The 20380-nt window shown below is 39.5% G+C and overlaps 1 protein-coding gene across 1 annotated transcript; it reads left to right on the top strand.

Annotated features, from left to right (window-relative positions):
- Positions 1-18566: 18566 nt before the first annotated feature.
- Positions 18567-20175, top strand: LOC123447092 (flavonoid O-methyltransferase-like protein Os11g0303600). Its single transcript, XM_045123661.1, has 2 exons — positions 18567-19391; positions 19597-20175. The coding sequence occupies exons 1-2, from the start codon at positions 18600-18602 to the stop codon at positions 19891-19893; spliced, it is 1089 nt and encodes a 362-aa protein (XP_044979596.1). The 5' UTR covers positions 18567-18599; the 3' UTR covers positions 19894-20175.
- The last annotated feature ends 205 nt before the right edge of the window (positions 20176-20380 follow it).

Below are 20380 nucleotides of genomic sequence, written 5' to 3'. Positions count from 1 at the left end.
TCTTGGTAGACCTTTCCTTAGAACGTTTGGTGCAATTATTGATATGAAAGAAGGAAATATTAGATTCCAATTTCCATTAAGGAAATGCATTGATCACTTTCTTAGAAAAAATAAGATTACCTTATGAATCTATCATGAGAGCTACCTATGGATTGCATACCAAAGATGACAATACCTAGATCTATTGCATTATGCCTAGCTAGGGGCGTTAAACAATAGCGCTTGTTGGGAGGCAACCCAATTTTATTTTTATTATTTTGTTTTTGCTTGTGTTTTTGAGTGCTGCACAAATTAATACATTTGTACTAATTGTGTTTTCTTTTTTTAATTAGTGTTTGAGCCAAGTAAGACCTTTGGAATGGTCTACGGTGTTTGCAAGTTGATTTTGCTAAAAAATAGAAACTTTCGCTCTCAGTCCAGAAATTTTGAAAATTCACTGGAAAGTGATTTTGATCTTAATTGTTTACACAAGATTGTTGTACAAATTTCCCAGATTGTCCTAATGTTTCAGAATTTTTGGAGTTACAGAAGTATTCTAAGTAAACAGATTGCTATAGACTGTTATGTTTTTGACAGATTTTGTTTTCTTTGTGTTGTTTGCATACTTTGATGAATCTATGTGTTGTATCGGGGGTATGAACCATGGAGAAGTTGGAATACAGTAAATATTACATCAATATAAATAAAGAATGAGTTCACAACAGTACCTAAAGTATTGATTTATTTTTCTTATACTAACGGATCTCATGAGTTTTCTGTTGAGTTTTGTGTTGTGAAGTTTTCATGTTTTGGGCAAAGAATTGATGGACTATGGAATGAGGAGTGGAAAGAGCCTAATCTTGGGGATTCCAAAGGCACCCAAGACATATTCACGGATACCAAAGAGCATAAGCTTGTGGATGCCCTGGAAGGCATCCCCTCTTTCGTCTTCAATCCATCGATAAATTTACTTGAGGCTATATTTTTATTCACCACATGATATGTGTTTTGCTTGGAGCATCTTGCATGATATGATTCTTTACTTTTTAGTTTGATACAATCATCCTTGCTGCACACATATATCTTTTGAGGGACACACGCTGAATCGTGAATTTATTAGAATACTCTTTGAGCTTGACTTATATCTTTTGAGCTAGGAAATGTTGCTATAGTACTTCACTTATATCTTTTAGAGCACGGCGGTGTGTGTTTTATAGAAATTATTAAACTCTCGTACCTCACTTATATTATTTTGAGAGTTCTTTAAACAACATGGTAATTGTTTTAGGTTATGAATTTAGTCCTAATATAATGGGCATCCAAGAGGGATATAATAAAAACTTTCCTATTAAGTGCATTGAATATGATGAGAAGTTCGATTCCTTGCATATAGTTTTGAGATATGAAGATGGTAATATGAGAGTCATGCTAGTAAGTCATTGTGAATTAGAAGAAATACTTGTGTTAAAGCTTGTGATTCCCGTCGCATCCACGTATGGTGAACCGTTATGTGATGAAGTCGGAGCATGATTTGTTTAATGATTGTCAACTTTTGTGTGGAGGTCGGGATCGCACGATGGTTAACTCCTACCATCCCTTCCCCTAGGAGAATGCGTCTAATACTTTGCTTCAATAACTAATAGGCTTTCGCAATAAGTATGTGAGTTCTTTATGACTAATGTTGAGTTCATGGATTATACGCACTCTCACCGTTCCACCTTTGCTAGCCTCTCTAGTACCGCGCAACTTTCGTCGGTACATTAAGCCCACCTTCCTCAAAACAGCCACCATATATTTTCCTCAAAACAGCCACCATACCTACATATTATGGCATTTTCATAGCCATTCCGAGATATATTGCCATGCAACACCACCGTCTCGTTTTTTTATGACACGCACCATCACTTCCATATTGCTTATAGAGTCATACTTTGTTCTAGATATCGAGTTGTAATCTTTTGAGTTGTAAGTAAATATAAGTGTGATGATTTGCATTATTAGAGCATTGTCCCGTCTGAGAAAAATATGATGGAAGCTATGATTCACTCACAAGTTGGGATGAGTCTACGAACTTTACAAAAAATAAAAGAGGCCAGAAAAACCCATAAAAAATAAAAGAGGCCAAAGAAGCCCACCAAAAAAGGAAAAAAGGAAAAAAATGAGAGAAAGAGAGAAGGGACAATGCTAGTATCTTTTTTCCACACTTGTGCTTCAAAGTAGCACCATGTTCTTCATAGAGAGTCTCCTATTTTGTTACTTTCATATAACTAGTGGAATTACATCTTTTGCACAACCACTTAGTTTCCTTTTTGAGCTTCCATACACTTATAGCTCTAGTGCATTTGTTGCATGGAAATCCCTACTCACTCACATTAATATCTATTAATGGGCACCTCCATAGCCCGTTGATGTGCCTAGTTGATGTGAGACTATCTTCTCCTTTTTTGCAACCACCACCACATTCTATCCACCTATAGTCCTATATCCATGGCTCACACACATGTATTGCGTGAGAGTTGAAAAGGTTTGAGAACATAAAAAAGCGTGAAACAGTTTCATGATTTTCATCGGGGTTGTGCATGATTTAGATGGACCATAAACAGACCATATGATTTTGTAGGGATAACTTTCTAAGACCATGTTATTTCGAAAGGAAGCAATATCCTTATTAGTATGCTTAAAGTATTATTGTTTTTATGTCAATATTAGACTTTTGTTTTGAATCTTATGGATCTGAATGTTCATGCCACAATAGATAATATTACATGGATAAATATGTTAGGTAGCATTCCACATCAAAAATTATGTTTTTATCATTTACCTACTCGATGACGAGCAGGAATTAAGCTTGGGGATGCTTGATACTTCTCCAACATATCTATAATTTTTTATTGTTCCAAGGTATTATATTATCTGTTTTGGATGTTTTATATGCATTAATATGCTATTGTATATTATTTTTGGGACTAACCTATTAATCTAGAGCACATTGTAGTTTCTGTATTTTCCACATTTTTGAGTATTGCAGATAAGGAATATTAAACGGAGTCAAAACAGAATAAATCACCGGAATGATATTCTTGGACCAAAACAAACGTAGAAGACTTGGAGTAGGGGGCACGACATCTGCCAGGAGGCCACAAACCTAAAGGGCGCGCCCTAGGGGGTGGTCGCGCCCCCTGGCTTGTGGGTCCTCTGCAGGTCTCCTAACCCTATTCTTTGTCCTATAAATTCCCAAATATTCTCGTATCACAGAAGGGAGCCACGAAAATACTTCTACGCCGCTGGGAGCCTCTATTCCCGTGAGATCCAATCTGGGAGCCTTTCCTGTAACCTTCCGGAGAGGGAATTGATCACGGAGGGCATCTACATCAACTCCATTGCCCCTCCGATGATGTATGAGTAGTTCACCATAGACCTACGTGTCCATAGCTAGTAGCTAGATGGCTTCTTCTATCCCTTTGATCTTCAATACCATGTTCTTCATGATCTTCATGGAGATCTATCCGATGTAATACTCTTTTGCGTTGTGTTTGTCGAGATCCGATGAATTGTGAGTTTATGTTCAGATTATCCATGAATATTATTTGAGTCTCTTCTGAATTCTTATATGCATGATTTCATATCTTTGCAAGTCTCTTCGAGTTATTCATTTGGTTTGGCCAACTAAATTGGTAATTCTTGCAATGGGAGAAGTGCTTAGTTTTGGGTTCAATCTTGCGGTGTCCTCACCCAGTGACATAGTAGGGGTAGCGAGGCACGTGTTGTATTGTTGCCCTCGAGGATAAAAAGATGGGGTTTTCATCATATTGCTTGAGTTTATCCCTCGACATCATGTCATCTTACTTAATGTGTTACTCTCTTCTTCATGAACTTAATACTCTAGATGCAGGTAGGAGTTGGTCGATGTGTGGAGTAATAGTAGTAGATACAGAATCGTTTCGGTCTACTTGACACAGACATGATTCCTATATGCATAATCATTGCGTTGGATATCTTAATAATTATTCGCTTTTCTATCAATTGCTCGACGGTAATTTGTTCACCCACCGTATTATTTTCCTTTATGAGAGAAGTCTCTAGTGAAACCTATGGCCCCCGGGTCTATTTTCCATATTATATTTTCAGATCTATAAACCAAAAATACCAAAAATATCTTGCTGCAATTTATTTACTTTTGTTTCCGCAATCTTTTATATCTATCTCTATCAGATCTCATCCTTGTGAATAACTGTGAAGGGATTGACAACCCCTTTATAGCGTTGGGTGCAAGTGTTTGATTGTTTGTGTAGGTACTACGATTGGGGCCTTGCTTGTTCCTCCTACTAGATTGATACCTTGGTTCTCAACAAACTAAGGAAAATACTTATGTACTTCAATGCATCACCCTTTCCTCTTCAAGGGAAAACCAATGCAAGCTCAAGAGGTAGTAGTACTATATGAAATGTCTAGCTTGAGAGAGAGAATGTCGAGCTTATGATTTATATAGCTACTTGTATAATTTTCTAACTTTTATTATTGTTTATTATTACATAGTTCCATGGTTTTTCTATCCACCCCCGTCGGTTCTCGTCCGGTCTATTATCCTTTATAACTATTTGTTTCATTTAGTGTTTATAACAATTATGCCGACCAACTTGACATAGATGTATTTATTGAGGAGGTGTGTGAGCTGGAAATTACAACAAACCCTCTTGTCGAAAGGTTAAATCTAGTTGAAAAAGAAAATAATTATTTGAAAGAAAAACTGAAAAGAGTTGAAGAAGAGAAGATGAAATTGGAGTCGCATGTTCCCGGTGTCGTCGATCTAAACAAGATACAGATGAATGCAATGTGTTTGAAGATTCAAAGGATTAGAAAATATGCCATTGAAAATGAGGTTGGTATCATTATGTTGTTGGATCAATTGTTACCTTAGTTGCGATTTTGGTTAGTTGCCTTTAAATGTTTTACATAGTTGTATGTTAGTTTTAATGTATGTTTTAATTAGATGCTCTAGAGAGTTGTACGTTGTTCTATGAGGACTATATGTATGCACTTTATGTGTTTATTTTTCAGTAATAACATTTGATGATGAACATGTATTAATTTGATCGCTTTTCTATATTCATGATATTTTGTAATGTTTTTATATACTTAATTAAATAAATGAGTTTTCGTTTGAAACCGTGATACTTCGAAAGAGTTTCCATCTGAAACGTTGATACTTCGAAAGAGCTTGTCCAGTTTGTATACGAAGTGCATCCAGTTTTGCCATAACCCTCTCAACTTTTTAGCACATGTTTTGTGGGTGAAATTATGATACCATGCCAAGTTTCAACCTTTTCAGAGTTCATTGTAGTGTTTTTCAGTTTCAAGGTCATTTAGCCCACAAAATGATTAAATGCACGAAAAATAGCAAATCAAGTAAGAATAGGGTTGAATATTCATGATGTGGGTTTGAATGGTGCATATTGACCTCACAAATAGTCTAGAGTTAAACTATGTTCAAAAAAATGAAATCCCTTTGTAATAAATGAGTTTTCGTCCGAAACACTAATACTTCGAAAGAGATTGGCGTGCTCGTACACGAAGTGCATCCAATTTTTGCCATAACCCTCTCAACTTTTTAGCACATGCTATGTCGGTGAAATTATGATACCATGCCAAGTTTCACCCTTTTTCAGAGTTCATTTGTAGTGCTTTTCAATTTCAAGGTAATTTAGCTCAAAAAATGATTAAATGCATGAAAAATAGCAAATAAAGTTAGAAAAGGGTTGAAAATTGATGATGTGGCTTTGAATGGTGCATATTGACCTCACAAATATTCTCGAGTTAAACTATGTTGAAAAAAATGAAATCCCTTTGTAATAGATGATTTTTCGTCCGAAACCCTGATACTTTGAAAGAGATCGTTCAGTTTGTACACGAAGTGCATCGAGTTTTTGCCATAACCCTCTCAACTTTTTAGCACGTGCTCTGTGGGTGAAATTATGATACCATGCCAAGCTTCAACCTTTTCAGAGTTCATTTGTAGTGCTTTTTAATTTCAGGATTACTTAGCTCAAAAAAATGATTCAATGCATGAAAAATAGCAAATGAAGTCAGAAAAGGTTTGAAATTGATGATGTGGCTTTGAATGGTGCATATTGACCTCACAAATAGTCTGGAGTTAAAATATGTTGGAAAAATGAAATCATTTTGTAATAGATGAGTTTTCGTCTGAAACCCTCATACTTCGAAAGAGATTGTCCAGTTTGTACACGAAGTGCATTCAGTTTTTGCCATAACCCTCTCACCGTTGTAGCACATGTTGTTTGGATGAAATTATGATATCATGCCAAGTTTTAATCTTTTCAGAGTTCATTCCTAGTGATTTACAATTTCAAGGTCATTTAGCTCAAAAATGATTGAATGCACGAAATACAGCAAATGAAGTCAGAAAAGGGTTGAAAATTGATGATGTGGCTTTGAATGGTGCATATTGACCTCACAAATACTGTGGAGGTAAACTATGTTGAAAAAATGAAATTCCTTTGTAATAGATGGGTTTTCATCTCAAACCCTAATACTTCGAAAGAGATTGTCCAGTTTGTACATGAGTGCATCCAGTTTTTGCCATAACCCTCTCAAATTTTTAGCACATGTTGTGTGGGTGAAATTATGATACCATGCCAAGTTTCGACCTTTTCAGAGTTCATCCCTAGTGCTTTTTAATTTCAAGGTCATTTAGCTTAAAAAATGATTAAATGCATGATAATAAATTAGGTTAACAAAAAGTATTAGTTTAAATTAATTACTTAAGAGAAAAGAAAATATAACATTATTCGGTTAACAATAAGTATTTTATAATATTCTTCATTTGTGGTGCTTTTCAATTTCAGGGTCATTTAGCTAAAAACTTTTATAAACCTCTAGTTATGATCAAAATAATATTAGCCTAAAATTATATAAAATTTAAAAATAAAATTATCAAAGTATTTTTGTCAAAAACATGAATAGCAAAAAGAATTTTGATAAAGTATTTTTTGTTAAAAACTATAATAGCAAAAAAATAACATACAATTTTATTTTTTTTAAAAGCACGCCTACTTGGCCACCATGGCGTGCATACGACTAGAAACCCAACCAAACATGGGCCAGGATGGAGGCCCGTAGGGCAAGTAGGCACAACTAGGTAGGGCTGAAGATTAGGCATTTACTGCCTGCATTAAAGAGAAGCTCACGGCGGTAGCCGTAGCGAGGCTTATAAACCGCTCCGAGCAGCCTTCGCTCGGCGACGTGGGACTAAACTTCCATCCCTTTAGTCCCGGTTGGAGCCACCAAACGGGACTAAAGGCGAAATGTCGCCAGCCGAAAGGGCAGGAGCCTAAGCCTATCGTCCCGGTTGGTGGATCCAACCGGGACTAAAGGTCACCTTTAGTCCCGGTTGCCGCCACCATCCGGGACTAAATGCCTCGGTATATATATAAGCCACCAGGCCACCGGCTCTCCTCCTCATCGATACAGTTTCTTCGATCCTCCTCTCCCCCGACGGCACCGACGACCATCTCGACGTCGCCAGGTTGTCGGACCTCGCCGTCGACGCCCTCGCAGCGCCCTACCCCTGTGCCCCGACGCGTGACCTGCCTCGACGCCACCGCTCCGCGCGCCGTGACTTGCTCCGACGTCGCCGCTCCCCGTGCCCCTGCCCTCACACTGTCGCGCCCCTGCGCCAACGCCGCCACTCCACACCTGGCCAGGTATATTCCCTACTCCCTCCCACCCCTTTCCTCCCTTCTTTTCATGAATTTAGTCAATTTACATGAATTTAGTCAATTTAGTCAATTCACAGTAAATAATCTCGCACTTTAATGAATTTCAAGGTGAACATATAAGATGCTCACAGCAGCAAACAATACATGGAATGAAGTCAATCAAGAATAAAAACATGGTTTGAATAAACAAAAAATGGAACTATAAAATGATATTATAGGCCAAGAAAAAAAAATACTAAACCCATGGAATTCAACAGTGATTTGGACTGGTGATGGATGTTATAGAAAAGTTGTGTCGGATTAGTACCTGGTGTTGACGGAGATTGCACTCGATGGAATCATGGTCCTCTTTCTTTAAGCTAATGCGCTTCTTGGATGAATCCTAGGGGAATATTTCAAACATGGAGATCATCAAAACGTATCACACTCATGACTAGTGTTGCTATCAAGGCAGTGCCAAAGAGATGTGATGCCAATCCCTTCATTTTTGTAGGAGTTGTGCATTTAAAAAATTGCGCATGCGAACTACAAATGTGTTATGTAAATTCCTTCCAATGTTTTGCTTAGTTATACTCTACTAGCATATACTCTACTCCTCTCAAGATAGATCAGATCATGGAGAAGTTCCAATGCATTTTTTGTCAAGTTACCGTCAAGTTTTTGGCTTAGGGAGAACACTTTTTGCAATGGTAGAAGTAATATGTCAAATTTCTGTCAAGTTCATTTGAAATAGTTTTAGTTCAATAGGAGCATTTCAAAGTCTAAGAAATGCTCAAGTTCAACAAGATCTATTTTCTCCTTTATAAAAAAATGTATTTTTGCCATGTAAAGTCTGAGAAATGTATTTTAGTTCAACAGGAGCATTTCAAAGTCTGAGAAACATAACTTCAATAACTTTGACATGAGGGGGGTCATTAAATATGACTCATCAGACACGAGGGGGAGGAGTCCTCGACGATCGTCTGAAACTGACTCTTATAAAACTTGTCAACTTTGCATGATGTTTGCCACTATCCATTGCTCATATGCATATCATTCCTTTGTTGTGATTAGGTCTATGTTTGCCACTAATCCATCTCTCATGGTTGTATATTGCCATGTTGTAATATTTGCAGAAACTATGGACAGAGACTTAGAAAAAGAAGAGTTGTTGGGGGATATAATCCGCAAGGGAGGTGATGATGATATCACCTTCTCGTATCTCAACGACACCAATCGAATGGAGGAGGGAGGAGATGACGGCTTCACCGGTGTTGGAGCCTTAACTGTTGCAAAGTCTAGCGAGGTATATATATATTAATTAAGCATGTGCTAACTAGATGCATTAATTGTTTTGTATGTGCACAAATTGACACTTCTTTCTTCTTTTAGCCCTCTCGATCGAGCTAATCTTCTGTAAGAAGATGAGGCCCGAAGAAAAGGTTGGGCTAGGATGAATGGTTCATGATCGAAGAAGTCCCTCTAGATGGCCAACCGATTGGTCCCAAGAGGAGCAAAGACAAATGTATATATCAGTTCAGATTTATTGTTAGGGACAGTGTTCCAACCAGCATCCAAGAATGGAATAAGAGGAAGGACTATGAAGTTTCTTATTATGACGATAGATAGAAAGATGAGCTTTGGAACTCGCTGATGACAAATTTCAGCCTACCGCCAGAGGAGGATCAAATAACCCAGTTATAGAGTGACAAGTCTAGGCGTTCTCTCTTAAGAAGATGGCAGAACTATTCAAGAACTGGAAGAAAAGATTGATCGAGTTTTTCAAGAAAGACCAGACTCCAGAATTCACCGGTCAATTTGTGAAGATAAAAGATCACTCGCCCGCATTTGTGGCATACAAGAAATCGGAGAAAACTAAGCAAAGGTTACACGTAAATAAGGAAAATGATGAAAAGAAGAAGTATCACTATGTTACATGGTCGGGTGGGTACGAGGTTGCCCGGACTACGTGGGACAAAGTTGAGAAAGACCTGCTTGATAAAGGGGCCTAACCAGCGATATTGCACTGGCGTGATCGGTCAAGGACTTGGTTCTTCGGGCATGGGGGAGCTTTGAACCCAGAAACAAGGAAGTGTGTTTTCATGATATCTCAACTAGAAACACCCGTCTTAAAGATTATCGAAGCAATCAAGGATGAGAAGGAAGGGAGGTTCCATCCCGACAAAGAGAAGGACTGCTACTGCGACAACAGACCTTCCCTGGTACGGCGCCAGGAATCCTGCTGCTACGGCTACGCCTTTAGGGACTTCCTTGGCAAATATGCAAAGGATCTCCCCGCGGCCTTGGAGCCTTGCGTTGGTGTTCCCTTGAAGAGGAAAGGGTGATGTACCACAGCGGCGGTAAGTATTTCCCTCAGTTTTGAGAACCAAGGTATCGAACCAATGGAAGATCTCGTCAAGCCTCAAGTACATGCACAAACACAAAGAGCTTGCACCCAACGCTATGAAGGAGTTGTCAATCCCTAATAGATTGTTTGCAAAGTGAGAACTGAAAGCAAAAAGTAAACAGAGCAAAGTAAAAGTGAAAGTGGAAACGATAGTTGTAAATAGACCCGGGGGGCGTAGTGTTCACTAGTGGCTTCTCTCATGAAAGCAAGTAGACGGTGGGTGAACGAATTACTGTCGAGCAATTGATAGAACTGCGCAAAGTCGTGACGTTATATAAGGAAATGATTATATCTATAGGCATCACGTCCAAAACAACTAGACCGATACTTTCTGCATCTACTGCTACTAATCCACACGTCGACCGCTATCCAGCATGCATCTAGTGTATTAAGTCCAAAAGAACAGAGTAACGCCTTAAGCAAGATGACATGATGTAGATGGACAATCTCATATCTACGATAAAAGCCCATCTTGTTACCCTTGATGGCAACAACACGATGCGGGCCTTGCTGCCCCTTCTGTCACTGGGAAAGGTCACCACACGGTATGAACCCAAAACCAAGCACTTCTCCCATTGCAAGAATCATAGATCTAGTTGGCCAAACAAAACCCAAGACTCGGAGAGACTTACAAGGATATCAAATCATGCATAAAAGAAATCAGCAAAGACTCAAATATAATTCATAGATAATCTGATCACAAATCCACAATTCATCGGATCTCGACAAACACACCGCCAAAGAGGATTACATTGGATAGATCTCCATGAAGATCATGGAGAACTTTGTATTGAAGATCCAAGAGAGAGAATAAGCCATCTAGCTACTAACTACGGACCCGTAGGTCTGAAGTAGACTACTCATGAGTCATTGGAGAGGTGATGATGTTGATGTAGAAGACCTCCAACTCCAAAGTCCCCTCCGGCAGGGCACCGACAAGGGTCTCCAGATGAGATCTCGTGGAAACGTAAGCTTGCGGCGGCGGAAAAGTGTTTTCGTGGATGCCCTGATTTTTTCTGGATTTTTAGGGAATTTATAGGCCAAAGACCTAGGGCAGGGGAGTGCCAGGGGGGCCACAAGCTTGGTTGCCGCGGCCTCCCCCCTAGCCGCGGCAACAGGGCTTGTGGGCCCCCTGTGGGCCTACTGCCTTGGCCCTCAAGCCTCCTGATCTTCTTCCGTTCTGGAAAAATTTATTTCAGGGATTTTATTCCGTTTGGACTCTGTTCCAAAATCAGATCTGAAAAGAGTCAAAAACACAGAAAAAACAGGAACTAGCACTTGGCACTGAATTAATAAGTTAGTCCCAAAAAAGATATAAAAGGTAAACAAAACATCCAAAGTTGACAAGATAACAGCGTGAAACCATCAAAAATTATAGATACGTTTGAGACGTATCAAGCATCCCCAAGCTTAACTCCTGCTCGTCCTCGAGTAGGGAAGTGATAACGAATGAACTTTTGATGCTTTCATGCTACCTAGCAAAGATGTCCTTTGTAACTCCTCTTATGTGACGTGAATGTTCACATCCATTAGATTCAAAACAATAGTTTGCTATTGACGTGGAGACAATAATAATTCAAGCAAACTAGCAAGGTAATCATGAACTTTCAAAATAACAAGGCCAAAAGAAAGTTATCCCTACAAAATCATATAGTCTGACTATGCTCTATCATCATAGCACAATGAATTTAAATCATGCACAACCCCGGTATTGGCCAAGTAATTGTTTTCACACCATTACTTTCTCAAACTTTTTCAACTCTCACGCAATACATGAGCGTGAGCCATGGTTTTAGCACTATAAGTGGTGTGGAGTGTGGTGGAGGTTGCAAGACAAACAACGAGAAGATGGTCACATTGACTAGGCATATAATTGAGCTCTGGAGATGCTCATAAATAGATATCAACGTGAATGAGTAGGGATTGCCATACAAATGATGCACTAGAGCTAAGAGTATGTGAAAGCTCTTAAAGAAAACTAGTGGGTGTGCATCCAACTTGCTTGCTCACAAAGACCTAAGGCAATTTTGAGGAAGCCTATCATTGGAATATACAAGCCAAGTTATATAATGAGAATTTCCCACTAGCTATATGGTGGTGACAAAACGAGAGACTCTCAATCATGAAGATCATGGTGCTTAATAAGCACAAGTGTGGAAAGGTGGTAGCATTGTCCCTTCTCTCTTTTTCTCTCATTTTTTTGATGGGCTCTTTGGCCTATTTTTCTTTCTTTTTTTTTGGTGGGAATATTTGGCCTCTTTTATTTCCTCACATGGGACAATGCTCCATCAATGATGATCATCACACTTACAACTCAAAACTTAGAGCAATGATGACTCTATATGAAATGTCTTCGGTAATGTACCGTGACAATGATCTAGCATGGCATAGACATTAATGGAAACATCATGCTAGCTATCTTATGATCATGCAATGGCAATGTAGACGTGGTGGCACATGTCATGGTGGTAGTTGCATGGCAATATATCTCGAAATATCTTTGAAAAAGCCATAGTAGATAGGTATGGTGGCTGTTTTGAGGGAGGCTATATGGGTGGTTTTGTGCACCGGCGAAAGTTGCACGGCACTAAAGAAGATAGTGATGGTGGAAGGTGAAATTGCATCTAAACCATGGACTCAACATTAGTCATGAGGAACTCATATACTTGTTGCAAAAGTTTTAGTAGTAATCGAAACAAAGCATTCAACGCATACTCCTAGGGGAAGGGTTGGTAGGTATAAACCATCGTGCGATCCCGACCACCACACAAAGGATGACAATCAATAGACTAATCATGCTCAGACTTCATCACATAGCGGTTCACCATACGTGCATGCTACGGGAATCACTAACTTCAACATAAGTATTTCTAGATCCACAACACCTTACTAATATAACTTCAATATTACCACAACCACAACTCAAAACTAATTGAGATGAATCAAACTTCTCTAACTATTCAATGCACATGAAGGTGGAAGTTTTCATATCCCTTTGGATAAGTACCCCTTTTGAGACTACTTTCAAAGCATAGATCAACTACCAAGCCACGCACCGCCGTGCTCTAAAAGATATAAGTGAAGCACATATGAGCTGAATTGTCTAACCAAAGGATATAAGTGAAGCTCGACAAAATCACGGTGAGTGCATGTCTCTCTCTCTCTAGGTGTGCAACAAGGATGATTGTGACACAACAAAAATAAAAGACTCCTATGATACAAGACGCTCCAAGCAAAACACATACATGTGGTGAATAAAAATATAGCCTCAAGTAACGTTACCGATTGATTGAAGACGAAAGAGGGGATGCCTTCCCGGGGCATCCCCAAGCTTAGGCTTTTACGGCATCCTTGAATCAACTTGGGGTGCCGTGGGCATCCCCAAGCTTGAGCTCTTGCCACTCTTTATCTTTTTGTCCATAAGAACTTCACCCAAAACTTGAAAACTTCACAACATGAAACTTCAACAGAAACTCGTGATAACATTAGTATAAGAAAGCAAAGCACCACTTCCTTAGGTACTGTAGCAAACTTAAATTCTACTTATGTTGATGTTGGGTTACTATATTTTCAATCTTCCATGGCTAATACCCCCCCCCCCGATACTATCCATAGTTTCATCAAAATAAGCAACCAACTCAACAAAAACAGAATATGTTAACAGCAGACCAGTCTGTAGCAATCTGTATACTTCGTATACTTCTGGTACTTCAAAATTCTGAAAAATTACGAAAGTATGAAGAATTTGCATAGCAATCAGCAGCAAAAAGAATCAACTCAAAAGCTCTTACAGAAGAAAAAAAATGAAAATTCTTTTCGTGAGCAGAAAGTTTCTGTCTTTTCCAGCATGACCAAACGATCATCCCCAAGACTAATCATAACGGTTTTGCTTGGCACAAACGCAAAAAGAAACACAAAAAACACAAACATAACAGAATTATGAAAGTGCGAAAACACAAAACAGAAAGAAAAAGGATAGATTCGTTGGGTTGCCTCCCAACAAGCGCTATTGTTTAACGCCCTTAGCTAGGCATAAGATGATGGAATCACGTATAGTCATCTTTGGTGCTCAAACCATAAGTAGTGTGATCATTTATCATCTTAAGATCTTCCTCTTTATTGTATGACTCACCACTAGCTTTAGGAACAAAAACAGACTTGACGGTCTTTTTGAGAGTGAGATTTGGAGTATTTTGCGCAGCGGCAAAAGCGGAACCCAAGTTGGTTATGACATCTTCTAGTTTGCCAATTCTAGAGGAATCATTAACTATAGGTTCCTTCTCCCTTAAATTTTTCAAAACATTTCCCACTTTGGATCCGTACTGAGTAATTTGATTGTGGATCTTTCTATCCAAACCCTCAATAAGTTCAATTGTGGCAATTTTGTTTTCAATAGCGTCAAGCCTTTGCATCACATGTTCCAAGGTCAAGGTAGTTCCACTAACCATGAGCGGGGGTGAGCCTACCAAATTCATGATAGCTCCATAGGAGTCAACAGTATGGCTCCCCAAAAAATTCCCGCCTACGATGGTATCAAGAATATACCTATTTCAAGGAGAGATTCCAACATAAAAATTGTGAAGAAGAACGGTAGTGGATTGCTTGCGAGTGGATCTACTTTGAGCATTGCAAATCCTGTACCAAGCGTCCTTTAAATTTTCTTCCTCATTCTGCCTGAAATTGAGAACTTCATTGATGGACTATCCCACACACGAACGAGCAGGAAGCAAGCGAGTGAAGCGGGCAAAAGAAAACGGCATAGGAAAACGGCAAAAAGGCAAAAGAAAAAAAGGCAAAGGAGAAAGGCAAATGAAAACGACAAATGTGAAGTGGGGGAGAGGAAAACGAGAGGCAACTGGCAAAAAAATAAATGCAAGAGATGAGTTTGTGACACCTACTTGGATAGATGACTTGATCTCTCCTCCTTGCGCCAGAAATCAGCACGTTGAAGAGAGACTATTCTTGACTTGATCTCCCCGGCAACGGCGCCAGAAATCCTTCTGCTACTGCGACAACAGACCTTCCCTGGTACGGCGCTAGGAATCCTGCTGCTACGGCTACGCCTTTAGGGACTTCCTTGGCAAATCTGCAAAGGATCTCCCCGCGGCCTTGGAGCCTTGCGTTGGTGTTCCCTTGAAGAGGAAAGGGTGATGTAGCACAGCGGCGGTAAGTATTTCCCTCAATTTTGAGAACCAAGGTATCAAACCAAAGGAAGATCTCGTCAAGCCTCAAGTACCTGCACAAACACAAAGAGCTTGCACCCAACGCTATGAAGGGGTTGTCAATCCCTTATAGATTGTTTACAAAGTAAGAACTGAAAGCAAAAAGTAAACAGAGCAAAGTAAAAGTGAAAGTGGAAACAATAGTTGTGAATAGACCCGGGGGGCGTAGTGTTCACTAGTGGCTTCTCTCATGAAAGCAAGTAGACGGTGGGTGAACGAATTACTGTCGAGCAATTGATAGAACCGCGCAAATTCATGACGTTATCTAAGGCAATGATTATATCTATAGGCATCACGTCCAAAACAAGTAGACTCATACTTTCTGCATCTACTACTATTACTCCACACGTGGACCGCTATCCAGCATGCATCTAGTGTATTAAGTTTAAAAGAATAGAGTAACGCCTTAAGCAAGATGACATGATGTAGATGAACAATCTCATATCTACGATAAAAGCCCATCTTGTTACCCTTGATGGCAACAACACGATGTGTGCCTTGCTGAGAAGGGCACGTTCGGTTATATTCTCACAATATTCTATGCTGAAGCCTTTACTGTTGGCATTAGTGGATTAATCAGGCTAACATCATTTCTCACCATAATGTCATAGTGCTACTCCCTTCGTTCGGTAATAAATGTACTTTTTCCTTTTCTGTCAGTCAAACTAGTTAAACTTTGACTAACTTTATTGAAAAAAATGCTAGCATTTAATTATGACATCAAATTAGTATCAATAGATTTGTCTTTACATGAAGTTTTCAAATATATCATTTTCATGTCATATATGTTGCTACTATTTTCTATAAAATTGATCAAATTTTAAAAAGTTTGACTAAGTACAAATCTATATGTACACTTATTTATGGACAGAGGGAGTATGTCTCACAATATATAAATATTGGGCCCGAACGATGGCAGTACCCACCGATGCCCAGCCTTCAATTTATATAATTGGTTGCCATAGACTTCACCAAACATTATTTGCATATCAGTTAGTAACTCTCTATCCGATCATTAATGTTTTAGTGTTTATAATATGCATGTGGATTCTGTTGTGACAGCTATGCGTTTGGGTTCCCCTCAATCAGCTTAATTTCCCTCAAAGTAACAAACAGACATGGGGAGCGATGTTTTGGCTCCCCGAAGCATATGCTCCCGCGTAAAGAGTAACACGAAAAAAAATGTTTTTAAAAAATTCTGAAATTTTTGTAGATGATTGTATTAGAGCAACTCTAGCAGACCTCGCATCTCGCCCCGATCCGGAAAATAACCGTCAAAATGCGAGCGCGGGCCGGGCGGAAAAAACTGTCTGATCAGACCCCGCATCCCGCCCCGGCCCGCAATATTTTTGCGGGGCGCGGCAAAATCTCGGCCCCAACCCGCGTATTCGCGGGTTTCTCCCTCGCCGTTGCGGTGCCCTGCATATAAGCGGAAGCGGTTGGTGGGAAGGACATTTCAGCCCGCGCAGGGTCTAAAAAAGCATATTCCACGAATATGTTTTTTTACGGGTCCGTATGCAGGGCATGCATCCGCGGTCGTGCGCGCGGGCCCGCAAAGACGTTTTTCCGCGAACTGCAAACACGTTTTGCGGGCCGGACGGATGCGGGGTCTGCTAGAGTTTCTCTTAGTGTCGCAAACATGCGTGACAATTTCCGTAGTAAGGAGCAGCGATGTTTCGTCAGCAAAAAAAACAAATTTAGGATGACATTTTGGAGTAACTTTTTGGTGTTCAATTTGTTTTTTTTCACAAGCCAAAATGTTTTACCTTTTTGCCTCAAAATTTGCAGATAGCATTTGAATGTGACAAAGTACACAAATAAGTTTTGTCTTGATTTATTTTTTTTAGGTCAAGCTTTTTTTTGTGGCCCCGGAAGGATATGCTCCCGGGAGCCGAATTGCATTTCCTACACATATGTAACAACAAGAGCTCTTGGTACCAAATCTATATAGACTTGGAGAACACCCTCAAGTAGAGATGGTGGATGAAATAACCATAAAAGAACATATATTCTTTGTATAGAAAGGATATAGAGTTGGTCATACAATTGCGATTATATTTAAAAGCGGATAAACCCCAGCTCGAGCTCATGTGAGATCATTGAAGAGTAAAATTCCAAAAAAATTGAAAAAATAACATTCTGATAATTTGGTCAACATTTGATAAATTATTTACATACTTGCAGAATTTCATCGCAAAATAACATTCCTGAAAGTCGTGGCAAAAAAAATTAATGCTCCAAATAAGTTATTTCTGGAGTATTGGTTTTTTTTCTCGACGTCGTGGCAATAAAGACAAGATGCTCGAAAAAAGTTATTTCTGGATTGTTGATTATTTCCCAGGACTTTCACGAATGTTATTTCGTCATGAAACTTTGCGAGCATTGAAAACATTTGTCAAAAGCTGCCAATATATCAAAAAAATTGTTTCTTTTATTTTTCCGTGTTTTACTGTTCACCAGAGGTCACATGAACTCAAGCTGAGAAGGGCACGTTCCGTTATATTCTCACAATATTCTATGCTGGAGCCTTCACTGTTGGCATTAGTGGATTAATCAGGCTAACATCATTTCTCACCATAATGTCATAATGCTATGTCACGCTAAATGGCGCTAAATTGTACCTGACAGCATATAGCGTGAGCTGCCTCCAATCACTATAGCGGCGTACTATTTAATTTAAAACCATGCCATATATTTTGACGTTAGCAGCCCAACAAGGAGCGGGTTACTGCATCGATTTTCTTTTATAATAGAGTTCAAATTGGTTCTTAGTTGATTCAGTTAGAGAATTTAACACTGCATATCCAAAGAAACAACAAGAATAATCATATTATATATGATACATAAGAGTTATATATGTACTAAAATTTTCTTTTATTTTCATTTTTACAGAGAAAACTAAATTTCAAAATAGATTTAACTCAAGTAATAAAACTATTCAATTTGAATGGTACCGAAGTTTTTTTTTTAGGAAATCCATAAGAAATAATCACAGTAAATGTTGGGTGGGACATCTGAGATACGTTGGGACATCTTGGATACGGTCTTGAAAGAGTTGAGACGTATGGATAGAGCTCCTAATTAAAACGACAAGACAGATGACCCAATTGATAGCATCAAAATAGCAACCACGTGTTTTCAATGAGGTTGGTTGCTAGAGACGTACGTACTACCTAAAAATAGTAAATGCATGGTGTGTGTGTGTATATATATATTGGTGCTTCAGCTCAAGCAGTTAACAAACACACAACACTGCAATTAGAGATATACAACGCAATGGCAGCTCAAGCTCCAACCATGGCAGTCCCCACCGATGCCCAACTGATTCAGGCGCAGGCGGACCTATGGCGCCATAGCTTGTGCCACCTCAGGGCCATAGCACTCAGGTGTGCTGTCCAGCTCGGCATCCCTACTGCGATTCACCGACTCGGTGGCACAACCTCAGTGTCCGATCTTGTCACCGCATTGTCCCTACCACAATCTAAGATGCCATATCTTGGCCGTGTCTTGCGGTTGTTGGCCGCGTCAGGCGCCTTAGCGTCCCCTAAGGAGGGGACCTACTCCCTCGTCCCGCTATCATACCTCCTGGTGGATGGTGTATTCATTGATGGTGAGGCTAGCCAGAAGGCCATTGTGCTTACCACGACCTCAAGACATTACATAGAGGCGGCCTTAGGGCTAGCTGACTGGTTCAAGAAGGACATCGCACCACCACCATCACCATTTGAGGATGTTCATGGTGCCACACTCTTCGAGGAGAGTATGGCGCTCCTTGACCCAGAGTCAGACAAGATGTTCCATGAAGCTTTGGCTGCCCATGACCATTTGGGGATAGGCACTATATTGCGGGAATGCCATGACTTATTTAAGGGGGTCCAGTCACTCACCGACTGTTGTGGTGGTGATGGAACGACAGCTAGGGCCATTGTCAAGGCCTTCCCGCATATCAAGTGCAATGTGTTGGACCTTCCGAAGGTGATCGAGAAAGTTCCAAGTGATGGTATCGTTAACTATGTTGCTGGTGACCTATTCCATGCCATTCCACCTGCTCAAGTTCTCATGCTTAAGGTATGAAGTGTTGTCTTTGTAAACTATTTCGAACCATTTTTTCACTCTTGGGGAACTAACTTTAGGACTAGTCTCACTTTCTCATTATTTTGAGAGTAACTTCGTTTGGCTATATAATAAATACTAATTAAGATGTATGAACAAATACTTTAACATCTAGAATTGTTAATAATTACTTGACCGTATGTAAGTTTTTTCATGCTAGCTTGTTCTGCACTTCTGGAGTGACGAAGATTGCATCAATATCCTGTCTCAATGCAAGAAGGCCATTCCGTCCCGCGAAATGGGGGGAAAGGTTATTGTTATAGATATAGTTGTCGGCTCATCATCCAAAGAAATATTAGAAACCGAACTGTTGATGGATATGCTCATGTTGGTATGTACAAAAGGACGGCAACGAGATGAAAATGACTGGAGCACAATCTTTACAAAAGCAGGATTTAGCGACTATAAGATTGTCAAGAAACTGGGAGCTCGAGGTATCATCGAGGTCTATCCATAAGATTGTGTGCCAAGTGCCTCGATGATGTGGGTTATGTTTAATGTCGTGAGTTTGATATTGATGGTGTGCTATAAGTAAATAAGGGCAATGACCAAGTTTGTAACGAAAAGTCTAAGGGAGAATAAGTAGTTAAGTCATATGCCCACTTGGCCATATCAGGACCTATGTATGTATCTTTAGTTTCAATAAAGTGTTGAAGTCACTTGGTGTGAGTTGTATGGGTATATGTATGTCAGCGTGGTTGTATATGCTTCGACAAGCTAAAAGTATTATATTTTGTTATCTTCTGGCATGTGTATGAATTGGTTGTAATTTTTGTTGATAGCTTACCAAGATGACCACTTGGTGCATGTGTATGAATTGATTTAACCTAAATCGCGGCTCAATGAAAGAAAAAAAAATGGTGGATATTGCGCTGGGCTAGTGTCGTCCATGTCATAACATGTTTACACTTTGGATTGGGAGTGCAAATTCCATCAACATCGGA

Source organism: Hordeum vulgare, chromosome 4H (assembly GCF_904849725.1).
Source record: "Hordeum vulgare subsp. vulgare chromosome 4H, MorexV3_pseudomolecules_assembly, whole genome shotgun sequence".
NCBI classification, from domain to species: Eukaryota; Viridiplantae; Streptophyta; class Magnoliopsida; order Poales; family Poaceae; genus Hordeum; species Hordeum vulgare.
The sequence above is the reverse complement of the archived record's forward strand: the minus strand, read 5'-3'. Positions and strand labels throughout refer to the sequence as shown.

Excerpts from the sequence above, each read along its gene's own strand:
- LOC123447092 (XM_045123661.1), top strand. The coding sequence starts at position 18,600 with ATGGCAGCTCAAGCTCCAACCATGGCAGTCCCCACCGATGCCCAACTG. Across the intron at positions 19,392-19,596 it reads CTCAAGTTCTCATGCTTAAG|CTTGTTCTGCACTTCTGGAG; the intron begins GTATGAAGTGTT and ends TTTTCATGCTAG.